The sequence below is a fragment of the Globicephala melas genome, chromosome 7, assembly GCF_963455315.2.
Source record: "Globicephala melas chromosome 7, mGloMel1.2, whole genome shotgun sequence".
Taxonomy (NCBI): Eukaryota; Metazoa; Chordata; class Mammalia; order Artiodactyla; family Delphinidae; genus Globicephala; species Globicephala melas.
The window spans coordinates 102,974,420-102,990,028 of NC_083320.1; the positions used below are offsets into that span (position 1 = coordinate 102,974,420).

The 15,609-nt window shown below is 36.0% G+C and overlaps 1 protein-coding gene across 7 annotated transcripts in view; it reads right to left on the reverse strand.

Moving 5' to 3' along the window:
• C7H2orf76 (chromosome 7 C2orf76 homolog) overlaps positions 1-15,609 on the reverse strand; it is an 86,452-nt gene that overhangs the window by 18,579 nt on the left and 52,264 nt on the right. For all 7 annotated transcript variants that reach the window (XM_030840323.3, XM_070046019.1, XM_060302539.1 and 4 more), the window contains one exon: positions 8,676-8,726. In XM_030840323.3, coding sequence (XP_030696183.1) covers positions 8,676-8,726 — 51 coding nt within the window. The remainder of the gene's footprint in view (positions 1-8,675; positions 8,727-15,609) is intronic.

The following is a 15,609-nucleotide window of genomic DNA, read 5'->3' on the forward strand; positions in this document are numbered from 1 at the left end:
TAAAGATCAGAGCAGAAATGAATGAAATAGAAACAAAGAAAACAATAGCAAAGATCAATAAAACTGAAGGCTGGTTCTTTGAGAAGATAAACAAAATTAACAAACCATTAGCCAGACTCATGAAGAAAAAGAGAGGACTCAAATCAATAAAATTAGAAATGAAAATGGAGAAGTTACAACAGACACCACAGAAATACAAAGCATCCTAAGAGACTACTACAAGCAACTCTATGACAATAAAATGGACAACCTGGAAGAAATGCACAAATTCTTAGAAAGGTATAACCTTCCAAGACTGAACCAGGACAAAACAGAAAATGTGAACAGACCAATCACAAGTAATGAAATTGAAACTGTGATTAAAAATCTTTCAACAAACAGAAGTCCAGGACCAGATGGCTTCATAGGTGAATTCTATCAAACATTTAGAGAAGAGCTAACACCCATCCTTCTCAAACTCTTCCAAAAAATTGCAGAGGAAGGAACACTCCCAAACTCATTCTATGAGGCCACCATCACCCTGATACCAAAACCAGACAAAGATACTACAAATAAGAAAATTACAGACAAATATCACTGATGAATACAGATGAAAAATCCTCAACAAAATACGAGCAAACAGAATCCAACAGCACATTAAAAGGATCATACACCATGATCAAGTGGGATTTATCCCAGGGATGAAAGGATTCTTCAGTATACGCAAATCAATCAATGTGATACACCATATTAACAAATTGAGGAAAGAAAAACCATATGATCATCTCAATAGATGCAGAAAAAGCTTCTGACAAAATTCAACACCCATTTATGATAAAAACTCTCCAGAAAGTGGGCATAGAGGGAACCTACCTCAACATAATAAAGGCAATATATGACAAACCTACAGCAAACATCATTCTCAATGGTGAAAAACTGAAAGCATTTCCTCTAAGATTGGGAATGAGACAAGGATGTCCACTCTCACCACTAGTATTCAACATAGTTTTGGAAGTCCTAGCCACGGCAATCAGAGAAGAAAAAGAAATAAAAGGAATACAAATTGGAAAAGAAGAAGTAAAACTGTCGCTGTTTGCAGGTGACATGATACTATACACAGAGAATCGTAAAGATGCCACCAGAAAACTACTAGAGCTAATCAATGAATTTGGTAAAGTTGCAGGATACAAAATAAATGCACAGAAATCTCTTGCATTCCTATACACTAATGATGAAAAATCTGAAAGAGAAATTAAGGAAACACTCCCATGGATCACTGCTACAAAAAGAATAAAATACCTAGGAATAAACCTACCTAGGGAGACAAAAGAACTGTATACAGAAAACTATAAGACACTGATGAAAGAAATTAAAGATGATACCAAGAGATGGAGATATATACCATGTTCTTGTATTGGAAGAATCAATATTGTGAAAATGACTATACTACCCAAAGCAATTTACAGATTCAATGCAATCCCTATCAAATTACCAATGGCATTTTTTACAGAACTAGAACAAAATATCTTAAAATTTCTATGGAGACACCAAAGACCCTGAATAGCCAAAGCAGTCTTGAGGGGAAAAAACGGAGCGGGAGGATTCAGACTCCCTGACTTCAGACTATACTACAAAGCTACAGTAATCAAGACAATATGGTACTGGCACAAAAACAGAAACATAGTTCAATGGAACAAGATAGAAAGCCCAGAGATAAACCCACGCACCTATAGTCAAGTAATCTACGACAAAGGAGGCAAGGATATACAATGGAGAAAAGACAGTCTCTTCAATAAGTGTTGCTGGGATAACTGGACAGCTACAGGTAAAAGAATGAAATTAGAACACTCCATAACACCATACACAAAAATATACTCAAAATGGATTTGAGACCTACATGTTAGACCGGACTCTATAAAACTCTTAGAGGAAAACATAGGAAGAACACTCTTTGACAGAAATCACAGCAAGATCTTTTTTCATCCACCTCCTAGAGTAATGGAAATAAAAACAAAAATAAACAAATGGCACCATATGAAACTTCAAAGCTTTTGCACAGCAAAGGAAACCATAAATAAGACGAAATAACAACCCTCAGAAAGGGATAAAATATTTGTAAATGATTCAACAGACAAAGGATCAATCTCCAAAATATATAAACAGCTCATGCAGCGCAATATTAAAGAAACAAACAACCCAATCTGAAAATGGGCAGAAGACCTAAGTAGACATTTCTCTAAAGAAGACATACAGATGGACAAGAAGCACATGAAAAGCTGCTCAACATCACTAATTATTAGAGAAATGAAAATCAAAACTACAATGAGGGGCTTCCCTGGTGGTGCAGTGGTTGAGAGTCCGCCTGCTGATGCAGGGAACATGGGTTCGTGCCCTGGTCTTGGAAGATCCCACATGCCGCGGAGCGGCTGGGCCCGTGAGCCATGGCCGCTGAGCCTGCGCGTCCAGAGCCTGTGCTCCACAATGGGAGAGGCCACAACAGTGAGAGGCCCGCATACAGCAAAAAAAAAAAAAAAAAAAACTACAATGAGATATCACCTCACACCGGTCAGAATGGCCATCATCAGAAAATCTACAAACAACAAATGCTGGAGAGGGTGTGGAGAAAAGGGAACCTTCTTGCACTGTTGGTGGGAATGTAAATTGATACAGCTGCTATGGAGAACAGTATGGAGGTTCCTTCAAAACTAAAAATAGAATTACCGTATGATCCAGCAATCCCACTACTGGGCATATACCCACAGAAAACCATAATTCAAAAAGACGCATGCACCCCAATATTCATTGCAGCACTATTTACAATAGCCAGGTCATGGAAGCAACCTAAATGCCCATTGACAGATGAATGGATACAGAAGTTGTGGTACATATATACAATGGAATATTACTCAGCCATAAAAAGGAATGAAATTGGGTCATTTGTTGAGACATGGATGGACCTAGAGACTGTCATACAGAGTGAAGTAAGTCAGAAAGAGTAAAACAAATATCATATATTAACGCATGTATGTGGCACCCAGAAAACTGGGCCAGATGAACCGGTTTGCAGGGTAGAAGTTGAGATACAGATGTAGAGAACAAAGGTATGGACACCAAGGGGGGAAAGCGGCAGGGGGGGTGGGGATGGTGGTGTGCTGAATTGGGCGATTGTGATTGACATGTATACACTGATGTGTATAAAGCTGATGACTAATAAGAACCTGCTGTATAAAAAAATAAATAAAATAAAATTCAAAAATTAACAAAAAACAATTAATACTAAACTTTCTTTGGGTTATTTGTATGGAAATATGTTAATATAAATGTTTCAGACATTACATGAAATTCCTAAAAATCTTATATGTTCTTGTATAATGTTATAAGTCACAATTCTAGTTATTATTTTAAAATGTATATCTCAGAAATAACTAAATTTCTTTGTCAAATCCATTATTATGAACTTTCATCAAATCTTTAACCGTGGTCATTTTTAAGTCTTTTGTCATTTACAGACAGTTCTGGGTGTACTCTGATGCTTTTGCAAAAATGTTCCTATAAAAGGGTTTCATCTTCAAGGAATTCATGGAAAAGACTCTGACAAGCACAGGTTTCTGGTAACTGACTATACTGCTGAACTGAATGAATAAGCATTTTCAGAACTCTAATGGAAAACTGATGAATTCATAAAAGTGCTAACAAAAGATCAAGATGAAAAAAAATTAATTACATGGGACTGAGTGAACTGATGAGGATGATTATAATTTTTGTGACTTTCTGTTTGAATAAAAAAAAATCTGTTTAAAAACAACAAACCTTGATTTAACTATGTTCTAATAATACAGAAGAACAGGGTTCCTATTCAGTTAAGAACGAGCACCCTGAATTACCCATTATTTTAAATAGTCAACTTTCAATTACCTATTGCAATTTTTTATATAAGGTCAGCCTAATCCCTGGACTATATGTATTGTTAAGAAATAAAAATAAATCTAACCTAATTGAAATACACACACTTAGGATGTAAATATGCCACAACTGCTAAAAATAAGCTTACAATGTACACAAGAAAATAAACAAATGTGACTTGTGTGACTTGTGTGACTATTATACTTGTGTGACTTGTGTGACTTGTGTGACAAATGTGACTTGTGTGACTATTATACTGAGTTACCTATTACACTCTTTTTCTCACTGCAAATATATATCAGTTTGTTACTGGAGACTAAAGACGCCAACAGTAGTTTTTTTTTTAAACAAAAGGACCTTGCAATCAACTTGCAAAACTGTAGTTTGACCTTGCCAAATGTTAATCATGTTCTATATATTTTGCTAACAAGTCTTTAAATTAGAAATATCTTTGTTCTGATAGGTTCTAGAACCCCACAAGAAGGAGGCCACATTTTTAAGAAATGTGGTGAAGAAAATTTAAGAAATTTTCACCGGATTTTTCTCTCCAACAGAAATTGGTAAGACTTGGGAAGAAGGTAAGAAAGGAGAAATGACAAGCTAGCAAAAGATGTTGTATTAATGTCTCTTTCTTTGTTAAATCATCTCTTTCACTTGTTTTTCCCTCTTAAAAAAATAATCTTCATTATTAACAGAAACAACTTCTGTGGATATTGTTTCCTTAATGCAAATTCCTTGAGGAAAGCAACCTCATAAAAATAAAAACAAGATCTTATGTTTGTGGAGTATGTAATGTGTTCACACGTGCATTGTTTAATCTAATCTCACACAGCCTTAGAAACAAACAGGATTAGCAGTCCCACACTGCACAACAATCAACATTTACTGCACACATGCACCATGCCTAAATGATAAGGATTTAGAAATAAAACAACATCCCCTGTGCTTTATGAACACACTGTCTGGCCAGGGTAAATCAGTAATAGATGTAGATGCCAATTAAATGGGAGGAAGGGCTCTGAGAAATCTCAGACTCTTGGTGGCCTGGCAGAGAGAACTGGACCTTTGTCCAAGGGCACAGAAATGGCAACTAACAAAAATGAAATCTGAGTCTGTGCCCTTTCCACTCCCCAACACCCAGTGTGTTCAATCCCATAGAGTGTAGCAATACTGCAGGACAAGGACAGGTGAGAAAGTAACACTTCAGCCTTTCTTGTCAAACACAAAGTGGCAGATTGTTAAAGAGCCAAATAAAGACAGTCAGTTGAAATCTATCAAAGCCATGGCGGTTCTCTAATTTCTTCACAGATAAATGTATCATTTTTCCTGTCAGTTCATCTGAGTAGTATAGAAATAACAGGACAAGAGAATGTTAATAAGGTAGAATAATATGAGAGGTACATTATCCACTACCATGGAAAAAGAAAAAGGAACAAGGAAGAAAAACAAAATCAACTGGAAAACAATGTTTAAAATGGCAATAAATATCCATCTATCGATAATTACCTTAAATGTCAATGGACTAAATGCTCCAATCAAACGACATAGAGTGAAAGGCTGGATAATAAAACAAGAGCCTACAGTATGCTGCCTACAAGGGACCCACTTTAGGGTGAAGGACACACATAGATTGAAAGTGAGGGGATGGAAAAAGATATTTCATGCATGGAACCATAAAAGACCCAGAACTGCCAAAGCAATCCTGAGGAAAAGGAACAAAGCAGGAGGCATAACCCTTCTAGACTTCAGACAATACTACAAAGCTACAGTAATCAAAACGGTGTGATACTGGTACAAAAACAGACATATGGATCAATGGAACAAAATAGAGAGCCAAGAAATAAACCCACACACCTACAGTCAATTAATCATTGACAAAGTAGGCAAGAATACAAAATGGGAAAAAGTCTCTTCAGCAAGTGGCGCTGGGAAAGTTGGATAGCTGCATGTAAATCAATGAAGTTAGAACACACCCTCACACCATGTACAAAAATAAACTCAAAATGGCTTAAAGACTTAAACATAAGACAATACACCATAAAACTCCTAGAAGAAAACATTCTCTGACATAAATCATACCAATGTTTTCTTAGGTCAGTCTCCCAAGGCAATAGGCAATAGAAAAATAAACAAATGGGACCTAATCAAACTTACAAGCTTTTGCACAGCAAAGGAAACCAGAAACAAAATGAAAAGACAATCTACAGAATGGGAGAAAATATTTGCAAATGATGCAACCAACAAGGGCTTAATTTCCAAAATATACAAACAGCTCATACAACTCATCAATAAAAAACCAAACAACCCAATCAAAAAATGGGCAGAAGACCTAAATAGATATTTCTCCAAAGAAGACATACAGATGGCCAATAGGCACATGAAAAGATGCTCAACATCACTAATTATTAGAGAAATGTAAATCAAAACTACAACTAGTACCACCTCACACCGGTCAGAATGGTCATCATTAAAGTCTATAAATAACAAATGCTGGAGAGGGTGTGAAGAAAGGGGAACCCTCCTACACTGTTGGTGGGAATGTAAGTTGGTACAGCCACTATGGAAAACAGTATGGAGGTTCCTCAAAAAACTAAAAAATAGAACTACCGTATGATCCAACAATCCCACTCCTGGGCATATATCCGGACAAAACTATAATTCAAAAAGATACATCCACCCCTATGTTCATAGCAGCACTATTCACAATAGCCAAGACATGGAAACAACCTAAATGTCTACTGACAGAGGAATGGATAAAGAAGACATGGTACATGTATACAATGGGATACTACTCAGCCATAAAAAAGAACGAAACAATGCCATTTGCAGCAACATGGATGCAACTAGAGATTATCACACTAAGTAAGTCAGAAAGAGAAAGACAAATACCATATGATATCACTTATATGTGGAATCTAAAATATGACCCAAATGAACCCTATCTACAAAGCAGAAACAGACTCACAGACATAGAGAACAGACTTGTGGTTGCCAAGGGGGAGCAGTGTGGGGGAGGGATGGACTGAGAGTTTTGGAGTTAGTAGATGCAAACTATTACGTATAGAATGGATGGGCAACAAGGTCCTACTATATTCAATGTACTGGGATAAACCATAATGGAAAAGAATATAAAAAAGAATGTATATATATGTATAACTGAGTCACTCTGCTGCACAGCAGAAATTAACATAACATTGTCAATCAACTATACTTCAATTAAAAAATAAACAAATAAAACAAAAATTTTTTAAAGCTACTTCAGGCAAATGAAAAGGACAAGAAAGCAGAGGTGGAAATACTTATATCAGACAAAATAGACTTTATAACAAAGGCCATAAAGAAAGAAAGGACACTGTATAATGATAAAAGGCTCAATACAAGAAGAGGATTACACTCACTAACATATATGCACCCGGGACTTCCCTGGTGGTCCAGTGGTTAAGAATCCGCCTTCCAACGCAAGGGACGTGGGTTCGATCCCTGGTCAGGGAACTAAGATACCACATACTGCGGGTCAACTAAGCCCATGTGCTCTACAGCCTGCGCCCCACCTACTGAGCCCGCACGCCACGAGAGAGAAGCCCGCGCACTGCAACAAAGAGCCGATGCAGCCAAATAAATTAATTAATTAATTAATTTTAAAAAACATATAGCACACAATATAGGATCACATAAAAACACAAAACAAATACTAACATACATAAAGGGAAGAAATTGACAGGAATATATTATTTACCACCGTGATGATTAACAGTCAGATATTTTGATGATTTCATGATCTAAAACTGATCTTTTAAAATAACTTACATGGAACACAAGTTTGAATACACACCCACACCACGCAAAAAGGGAAACTATATGTAGCTATGCTAACTTTAAGTGGCATCTGCAGGCTGATTCAAGTTTAAGGTTATATTTCAAGGCATGATACTTTGAAAGCCATGAAAGACGGAAGTGGAGAAGTTTCATATTTAATTAATCATGCTTTTTATTCCTCTCTCTTATTCAATATTTAGTATGTAAATTCTTTAAGTCCAAGAAATCAAAGTACTTTCCACTCAGTGTCTTTAACTTCTGCTTGACTACCCCTTGTGACCTCACAATTAGTCTCTGGATATTAAAATGCATACACACGGTGAAGATTGTGATTTCAAAGTATTTTAGGTCAGAAGTTGCTCTACCAAATGGCAGCAGAATTAAAAACCACTCCAAAAATGATCTAGGGTAATAAAAAATTTATGCTTTAAAAATGTCTGCACCAATTAACAGAAATATTTATTAGGTGCATTGTAATTCTCAAGTGAAGTCTCAGATGCAAAGTTTGGTGAGTGGCACTACGCGGAAGGTTAATAACGGTACCATCTTTATAATAAATAATGAAACCCAGCTTCTCGCCTTATTACTACATTTTAAAATCAATAATTGCAACATATAAAATTACTATGTAACATGCTCAAGTTACTGGCATCTAAAATGTTAAACCTCTTCTTATAATTCCTAGTCTTTAATCATTTCTTCTTTTCTGATTACCTGACAAAGAAATTCATCTTAAACAGCTTGCCAAACATGCTATTCCTCACAAATAGGAGGAATATACAATTCATACACTTCCCTACACAATTACAATTTAATGATATACTAGAATTCCTATATTTCTAAATAACTTCCATAGTGGTTTTTATATACACAGAGTAAATTCATTTTTGAAAACCAAATTTAAAATTCACATCAATATAAAACTAATGTGAAATTATATTAATATATATCTTAAAAGACTAAGAAAAATTGGTTACCATATTTATAGTTTCTGAATGGTGGTGGCAGGCTGGTCCTCAAAGGGATATCTGTAAGAGAAAGATTATTTTTATTATAAAATATTCAAATAGACATAGTATTAAATGAATTAGCATTTTATTATACAATAGCATCTTATACATTTGAAATATACAGTATGTATGTGGGAGACATTATTATATAGTTGATGTTCATTTAGCACATGAATCTGAGAACCCCTTGGGGCGGTAAGTTAGTAGTGGAAACCAATGATCTAAAACGATCTTAATACTCTTACCAAATTTCAGACAACCTACCATGTAACAACTCTAACTCAGCAAAGAAAACAGAACAAAAACAAAGTAAAAAAAATTTTTAAACAGTGTCCCAAATAGTAGAATTAGTTTTAAATAATAATTAAACCACAACCCCTACAGAGGGCAATTAAGTAACATATATCAAAATTACATATGCATATACCTTTTGACCTAGCAATTCCACCTGGAGAATTTACCATAGAGGTGTATACTTTGCACACTCTTGTGCGTGTGTGTATGAAACGACCATACATACAAAGGTACTAACCGTAGCACTGTTCGCAATGCCTGGAAAAATCCAAATATCCTTCAATGGGGGTACTTGCTAAATAAACTATAATATGCCCAAACAATTAAACATATCTTTCAACTGTAAAAAACAAAAAAGGATGAGGAAGAAGCTCTCTACTAATATGATAAGATCTTCAAGATATGTCAAGAGTAAAGGAGGCATAAGGCAGAGCCTTATTTTTAGTAAGCCACCTTTTAAGTAAAAGGGGGTAAAAATAAGAATATATGTTTGCATTTGCTTATATTTTCATGGGAGGGAGCATGATGCACTGGTCAGATAGAGAGCAGAAGTGGCAAGGAGAGGGGTCTCCCTGGTGGCGCAGTGGTTGAGAATCTGCCTGCCAATGCAGGGGACACGGGTTTGAGCCCTGATCTGGGAAGATCCCACATGCCGCGGAGCAACTAGGCCCATAAGCCACAATTACTGAGCCTGCGCGTCTGGAGCCTGTGCTCCGCAACAAGAGAAGCAGCGACAGTGAGAGGGCCATGCACCACGATGAAGAGTGGCTCCCGCTTGCCGCAACTAGAGAAAGCCCTCGCACAGAAACGAACACCCAACACAGCCATAAATAAATAAATAAATAAATAAAAGAAAAAGGAAGTAGGATAGCTGAATATTAAAAAAAATAAAATAAAAGAAGTGGCAAGGAGACTTCTCACTCTATTCCTTTTTACATTTTGATCTTAAAACCACAGGAATGTGTTATCAAAGAAAACTCTAAAAAATCCCACACATCTGAACTAGGAAAACTGTTTAAGTACATTTACCTTTTAAAGGTCAAATACATACCAACATTAAAATATAATTTATTCATTTATGTTATATGCATTTAAACTACCTACTACCAAATATTCTAGATACAGGGTAAATAAGAAGTTACCAAGACAAGTCCCCACTCTTGAGAGCACATGCTCCCTGTGAATCCTGTAAAAAGCTACTGAGTTGGCCAAAAGGTTCTTTTGGTTTTTTCTGTAAGATGGCTCTAGTAGCACTTAGTTGTCTTTAACTTCATTCAAAACAATTTTGTTAGATTGTATTGTGACAGCTGTCATATCTGAGTGCATTTTTTTAAAAAAAACTTATCAAAATTGGTGAATTTTTGTGTAACCATTTTAATACTGAAGATGGAAGAAAAAAAGCAACATTTTCAGCATATTATGCTTTACTATTTCAAGAAAGGTAAAAATGCAACTGAAACGCAAAAAAAAAGACTTGTGCGGTGTATGGAGAAGGTGCTGTGACTGATGGAACTTGTCAGAAGTGGTTTGCGGAGTTTCGTGCTGGAGATGTCTCGCTGGATGATGCTCCATGGTCGGGTAAACCAGCTGAGGTTGACAGCGATCAAATCGAGACACAAACTGAGAACAATCAATGTTATACCACACAGGAGATAGATGACATACTCAAAATATCCAAATCAAGCGCTGAAAATCATTTGCACCAGCTTGGTTTTGTTCATTGATTTGATGTTTGGGTTCCACATACGTTAAGCGTAAAAAACCTTCTTGACCGTATTTCCACATGTGATTCTCTACTTAAACGTAATGAAAATGTTCCGTTTTTAAAACAAATTGTGACGGGCGATGAAAAGTGGATACTGTACAATAATGTGGAATGGAAGAGATCTTGGCGCAAGCGAGATGAACCACGACCAACCACACCAGAGGCTGGTCTTCATCCAAAGAAGGTGATGTTGCGTATATGGTAAGATTAGAAGGGAGTCCTCTATTATGAGCTTCTTCCACGAAACCAAACGATTAATTCCAACAAGTACTGCTCCCAACTAGACCAACTGAAAGCAGCACTCGACGAAAAGCATCCAGAACTAGTCAACAGAAAATGCATAATCTTCCATCAGGATAATGCAAGACTACAAGTTTCTTTGATGACCAGGCAAAAACTGTTATAGCTTGGCTGGGAAGTTCTGATTCATCCGCCGTACTCACCCAGACACTGCACCTTCGGATTTCCATTTATTTCAGTCTTTACAAAATTCACTTAATGGAAAAAATGTCAATTCCCTGGAAGACTGTAAAAGGCACCAGGAACAGTTCTTTGCTCAAAAAGATAAAAAGTTTTGGGAAGATGGAATCATGAAGTTGCCTGAAAAATGGCAGAAGGTAGTGGAACAAAATGGTGAATACGTTGTTCAATAAAGTTCTTGGTGTAACTGAAAAATGTGTCTTTTATTTTTACTTAAAAACCAAAGGCACTCTTTGGCCAACCCAGTATGTTCACAGCCAGGGCTATGGTCTCACCAGCCGACATTAGAATCACCCAGCCCGCTGCACCAGTAGATCAGACTCACAGCAGGCCAGTCCCAGGCATGTTTAAACACAAGACCAAAACCTGTTGAGATGATTCTTTGACAAACAAAATCACAGGAGGCCAACCAGATGACAGGAGTAAATGAGGCCGGGCAAACAGGAGGGGACTGTGAGGTATGAGCAAGCATCCCATTAAAGGGGGGCTGCAGCCCATACATTCTAATCTGTTGCGCTAAAGTCTGGGGGATCAGGTGAATTTTTCTGATTTGAAAATACTGTAGGCCAAAGGAAACCTGTCTGAAGTCCAAATCTGCCTGCCTGACCCCCATCTGAAACGTCTGTCTTAGGCTTAGCAGAGCACAGACCCTCATTTTATCTTTTGTTTCTCACTTACTTATGAATTCTGGGCCAAAGAAGTATTGACTAAACATCGGAAAGGAGAATTAAATTTAATTTATTGCCATTTATACCCCCTGAACTAGACAGCGAAAACCCCCGAAGAAAGGGCTGAGGTACAGAACAGATAGCTCAACGAAACTGTTTTCACTTAGAGATGTCTACAGTCAAGGCACCAAATCACTGCCTTACGTTCGGTCTAGATTTCTGAGAGGAGAGACAATGACAGAGGCGAACAGGAGCCCCTTTTCTCTTTCTCTCTTTAGATCTCAGCTCAACTGTCACCTCCACAAAGAGGCCTCCCCTGACAGCCCTACTAAAACAGGGGTCTTCTCTCATATTCTTCCCTTCATAACATTTTTTACAATTATAGTTTTGTCTGTTTACTTAGTTTGGTCTCTCTTTCCTATTAATTCATAAATTCCTGGAGATTAAGACACAGTGGCCTGTCTTCCCAAAACCTACGACAGTGCCTGGCACATTACAGGGTAATGAATACTGGTTCCAGTGAGAGCAAGTACTACAGCCTATTTTCTTCATCATGTTGCCAGTACCTAAAAGAGTGCCTGGCACATGGCAGGTGCTCAAAAATATACATGAGTGAATATGTATCGTTTAATCCCTTTAATCGGCAGGTAAGAACCCTGAGGTCTCAGGAAGGCAGGTGGTCAGCACAAAGCATCAAGAACCAGGACTAGAATCCAGCCCTCCCAACTCCCATCTGCTGCACTAAGAAGGGTAGGATAAAGCTGGTATCTTCCGTGGTGGCAAAAGAAAAGATTAGACGTTAAACATATTATGGTGAGAAAAAGGCTTTACATATAAAAATGCTTGAAGAGGAGGAGAAAAAGAACAAACACTTCCTTATGAAAAAGGGTGTTTCCCATTTTGTACCACTACGAATAAGGCTATGAGTATTCATACGTGGACAGACATTTTCATTTCACCTACAAGTGGAATTGGCTGGATTGTATGGTAGGTGCATGTTTAACTTGTTAAGAATTTGCCAAATCATCTTCCAAAGTGGTACCTTTTTAACATTCCCACTAGCAACATATAAGGAGTTCCAGTTCTTCCACATCCTAGCTGAAAACTAGTTTTTAATTTCTAAAATTTTTTCATTTTAGTCATGTTAGTGGGTGTGTTATGCTCTCACTATGGTTTTAATTTGCATTTCACTAAAGACCAGTGATGATGAGTATCACTGAATATGCTTATTTGTCATCCATACATTTTCTTTGATGAAGTGCGTGTTCAAATATTTTGCCCATTTTTAATTAGGTTGTATGTCTTATTACTGAGTGGTAACAGCTTGGTTTCTTTTCTAGTTATTATTATTCTAGACACAAATCGCTTGTTTATATGTTTTACAAAGTCTTTCCAAGTCTATGGTTTGCCTCTTCATTTTCTTAAGTATATTTTAAAAAGCAAAACTTTTTAATTTTGATGAAGCCTAAGTTTTTTTCTTTTTTGTTTATTGTGCTGTATTAAGAAATTTTACCAAAATCAGTCCCTAAGATCTTCTCTTATGTTTTCTTTCAGAAGTTTTATGGTTTCAGCTTTCAAATTCAGGTCTTGAACAAAAATTGTTTTTGTGTATCGTAGGAGGTAAGAGTTGAGTTCATTTATTTGCATATGGATATCCAGTTGTTCCAACACCTTTTTAGAAAGATGACCTCTTCCCCCTAAAATGCCTTGCTCAAAAACCAATTAAACATATACGTGTAGGACTATTTCTGGACTATTTTTCATTGATATATATGTCATCTATATATCAATACCACACGCACTATCTTGCCTGATATAGCATTATAGTAATAAGTCATGAAACCAGATAGTGTTAAGTCTTCCAACTTTTTGTGACTTATTTATATATTTATTTATATATTATAGGTCTTTTTTATTTTCCTTATAATTTCTGAACAAGTTAGAATAACTTGTTTATAAACTTTAGGATAAGTTTGACATTACCTGAAGGAAAAAAGAAAGTCTGTTGAGATTTTCATTGGCATTGGAATCCACACATTATTTTGAGGAGTCATGGTGTCTTAATCATATCGAGTTTTCTGATCTATGAACACAGTCTTTCTCTCCATTTACTTAGGTCTTTTACAATTTCTCAGTGATGTTTTGGAGTTTCCAGTGTAAAGTTCTTACAGCTCTATCGAATATACACTAAGTATTTCATATTTTTTGATGCTATTACTCTTTGTCAGTTTCCAACTATATATTGCCAGTAACACAGTTAATTTTTGTATATTGATTTATATCCTTCAACCTTGCTAAGCTCAACTTACTAGTTCCAGTACTGTTTTTGTAGACTCCATAGGATTTTCTACATAGATAATCATGTCACCAGTGAATAATGACGTTTTCTTTCTTTCTAATGTGGATGCCATTTCTTTCTCTTTCTTGTCTTACTGAACTGGCTAGAACCTCCAATGCAGTGTTGAATAGAAGTGATTTCTAAAAAACACCATGCCTGGTTCCTTATAATAGGAGAAAAGCCCTCAGTTTTTCACCATTAAGTATGATGTAGGGTATCAGTTTCTCATAAATATCCTTAATCAGGTAGAGAAAGTTCCCTTCTATTCCTACTTTACTGAAAGTTTCTAACAGAAGTGGATGCAGCATTTTGTCTTCATCTATTGAAATAAATACATGGTTTTCCTTTCTTAATCTATAATATGATGAATTACACTGAATGATTTTTGAATGGTAAACCATCCTTGCATTCCTAAGATAAACCCCACATGGGCATAATGTATTATTCCTTTTTAAATATTGTTGGACTTGACTTGCTAAAATTTTATTAAGAATTTTTACATCTTTATGCATGAAAGTTATTGGTTGTCAGCTTTTTTTTTTTTCCTTCCTAATTGCTTTCTCTGATTTTGATATCAGGATAAGGATGACCTCAGAGAATGAGATAATAATAATAATTCCTTTTCTTTTATTTTCTGGAAGAGTTTCTGTAGAATTGAGATTATTTCTTCCTTAAATGTACAGTAGAATTTACCAGTGAAGCCATCTGGGACTGGAGTTTGCTTTGTGAAAATGTATTTTAGTTACTGTTCATTTTAAAAAACAGAATTATTCAGGTTGTTTGTTCCTGTTTAGTGAGATTTGGTAGTTTGGGTTGAGTCTTTCAAGGAATTTTTCCATGTACCTAGGATAACATATTTATGGCACAAAGTTGTTAAAAATGTTCCTGTATTATTCTTTCAAACTCTGTAGAGAATTGTAGTGATATAACAACTCTCACTCCTAATACTGATAACCTGTGTCTTCTCTCTCTCTTATTTTTTTCCTGATTAGACTGGCTAGCACTTTATCAATTTTATTAATCTCAAAGATCAGCTTTGGCTGTTATTGATTTTCCCTATAGTTTTTCTATTTTCTGCTATGATCTTTTTTATTTCTTTTATTCTGCTTACTTTGGGTTTAATTTGCTTTTATTTTTCTAGTTTCTTAACATAAGGGCTGAAATCACTGATTTGAAACCTCTTCTCTTTTTTACATTAGGCATTTTTAGTATCATAGATTTTCCCCAGTACTGTTTCACCAGATTCCCACAAATTTTGAAAAATTGTGTATACATTTTTATTCAGTTCAAAATAGTTTCCCTTTTCTCTGCTTTTATCCATAGGTTATTTAGAACTGTGTTATTCAGTTTCCAAGT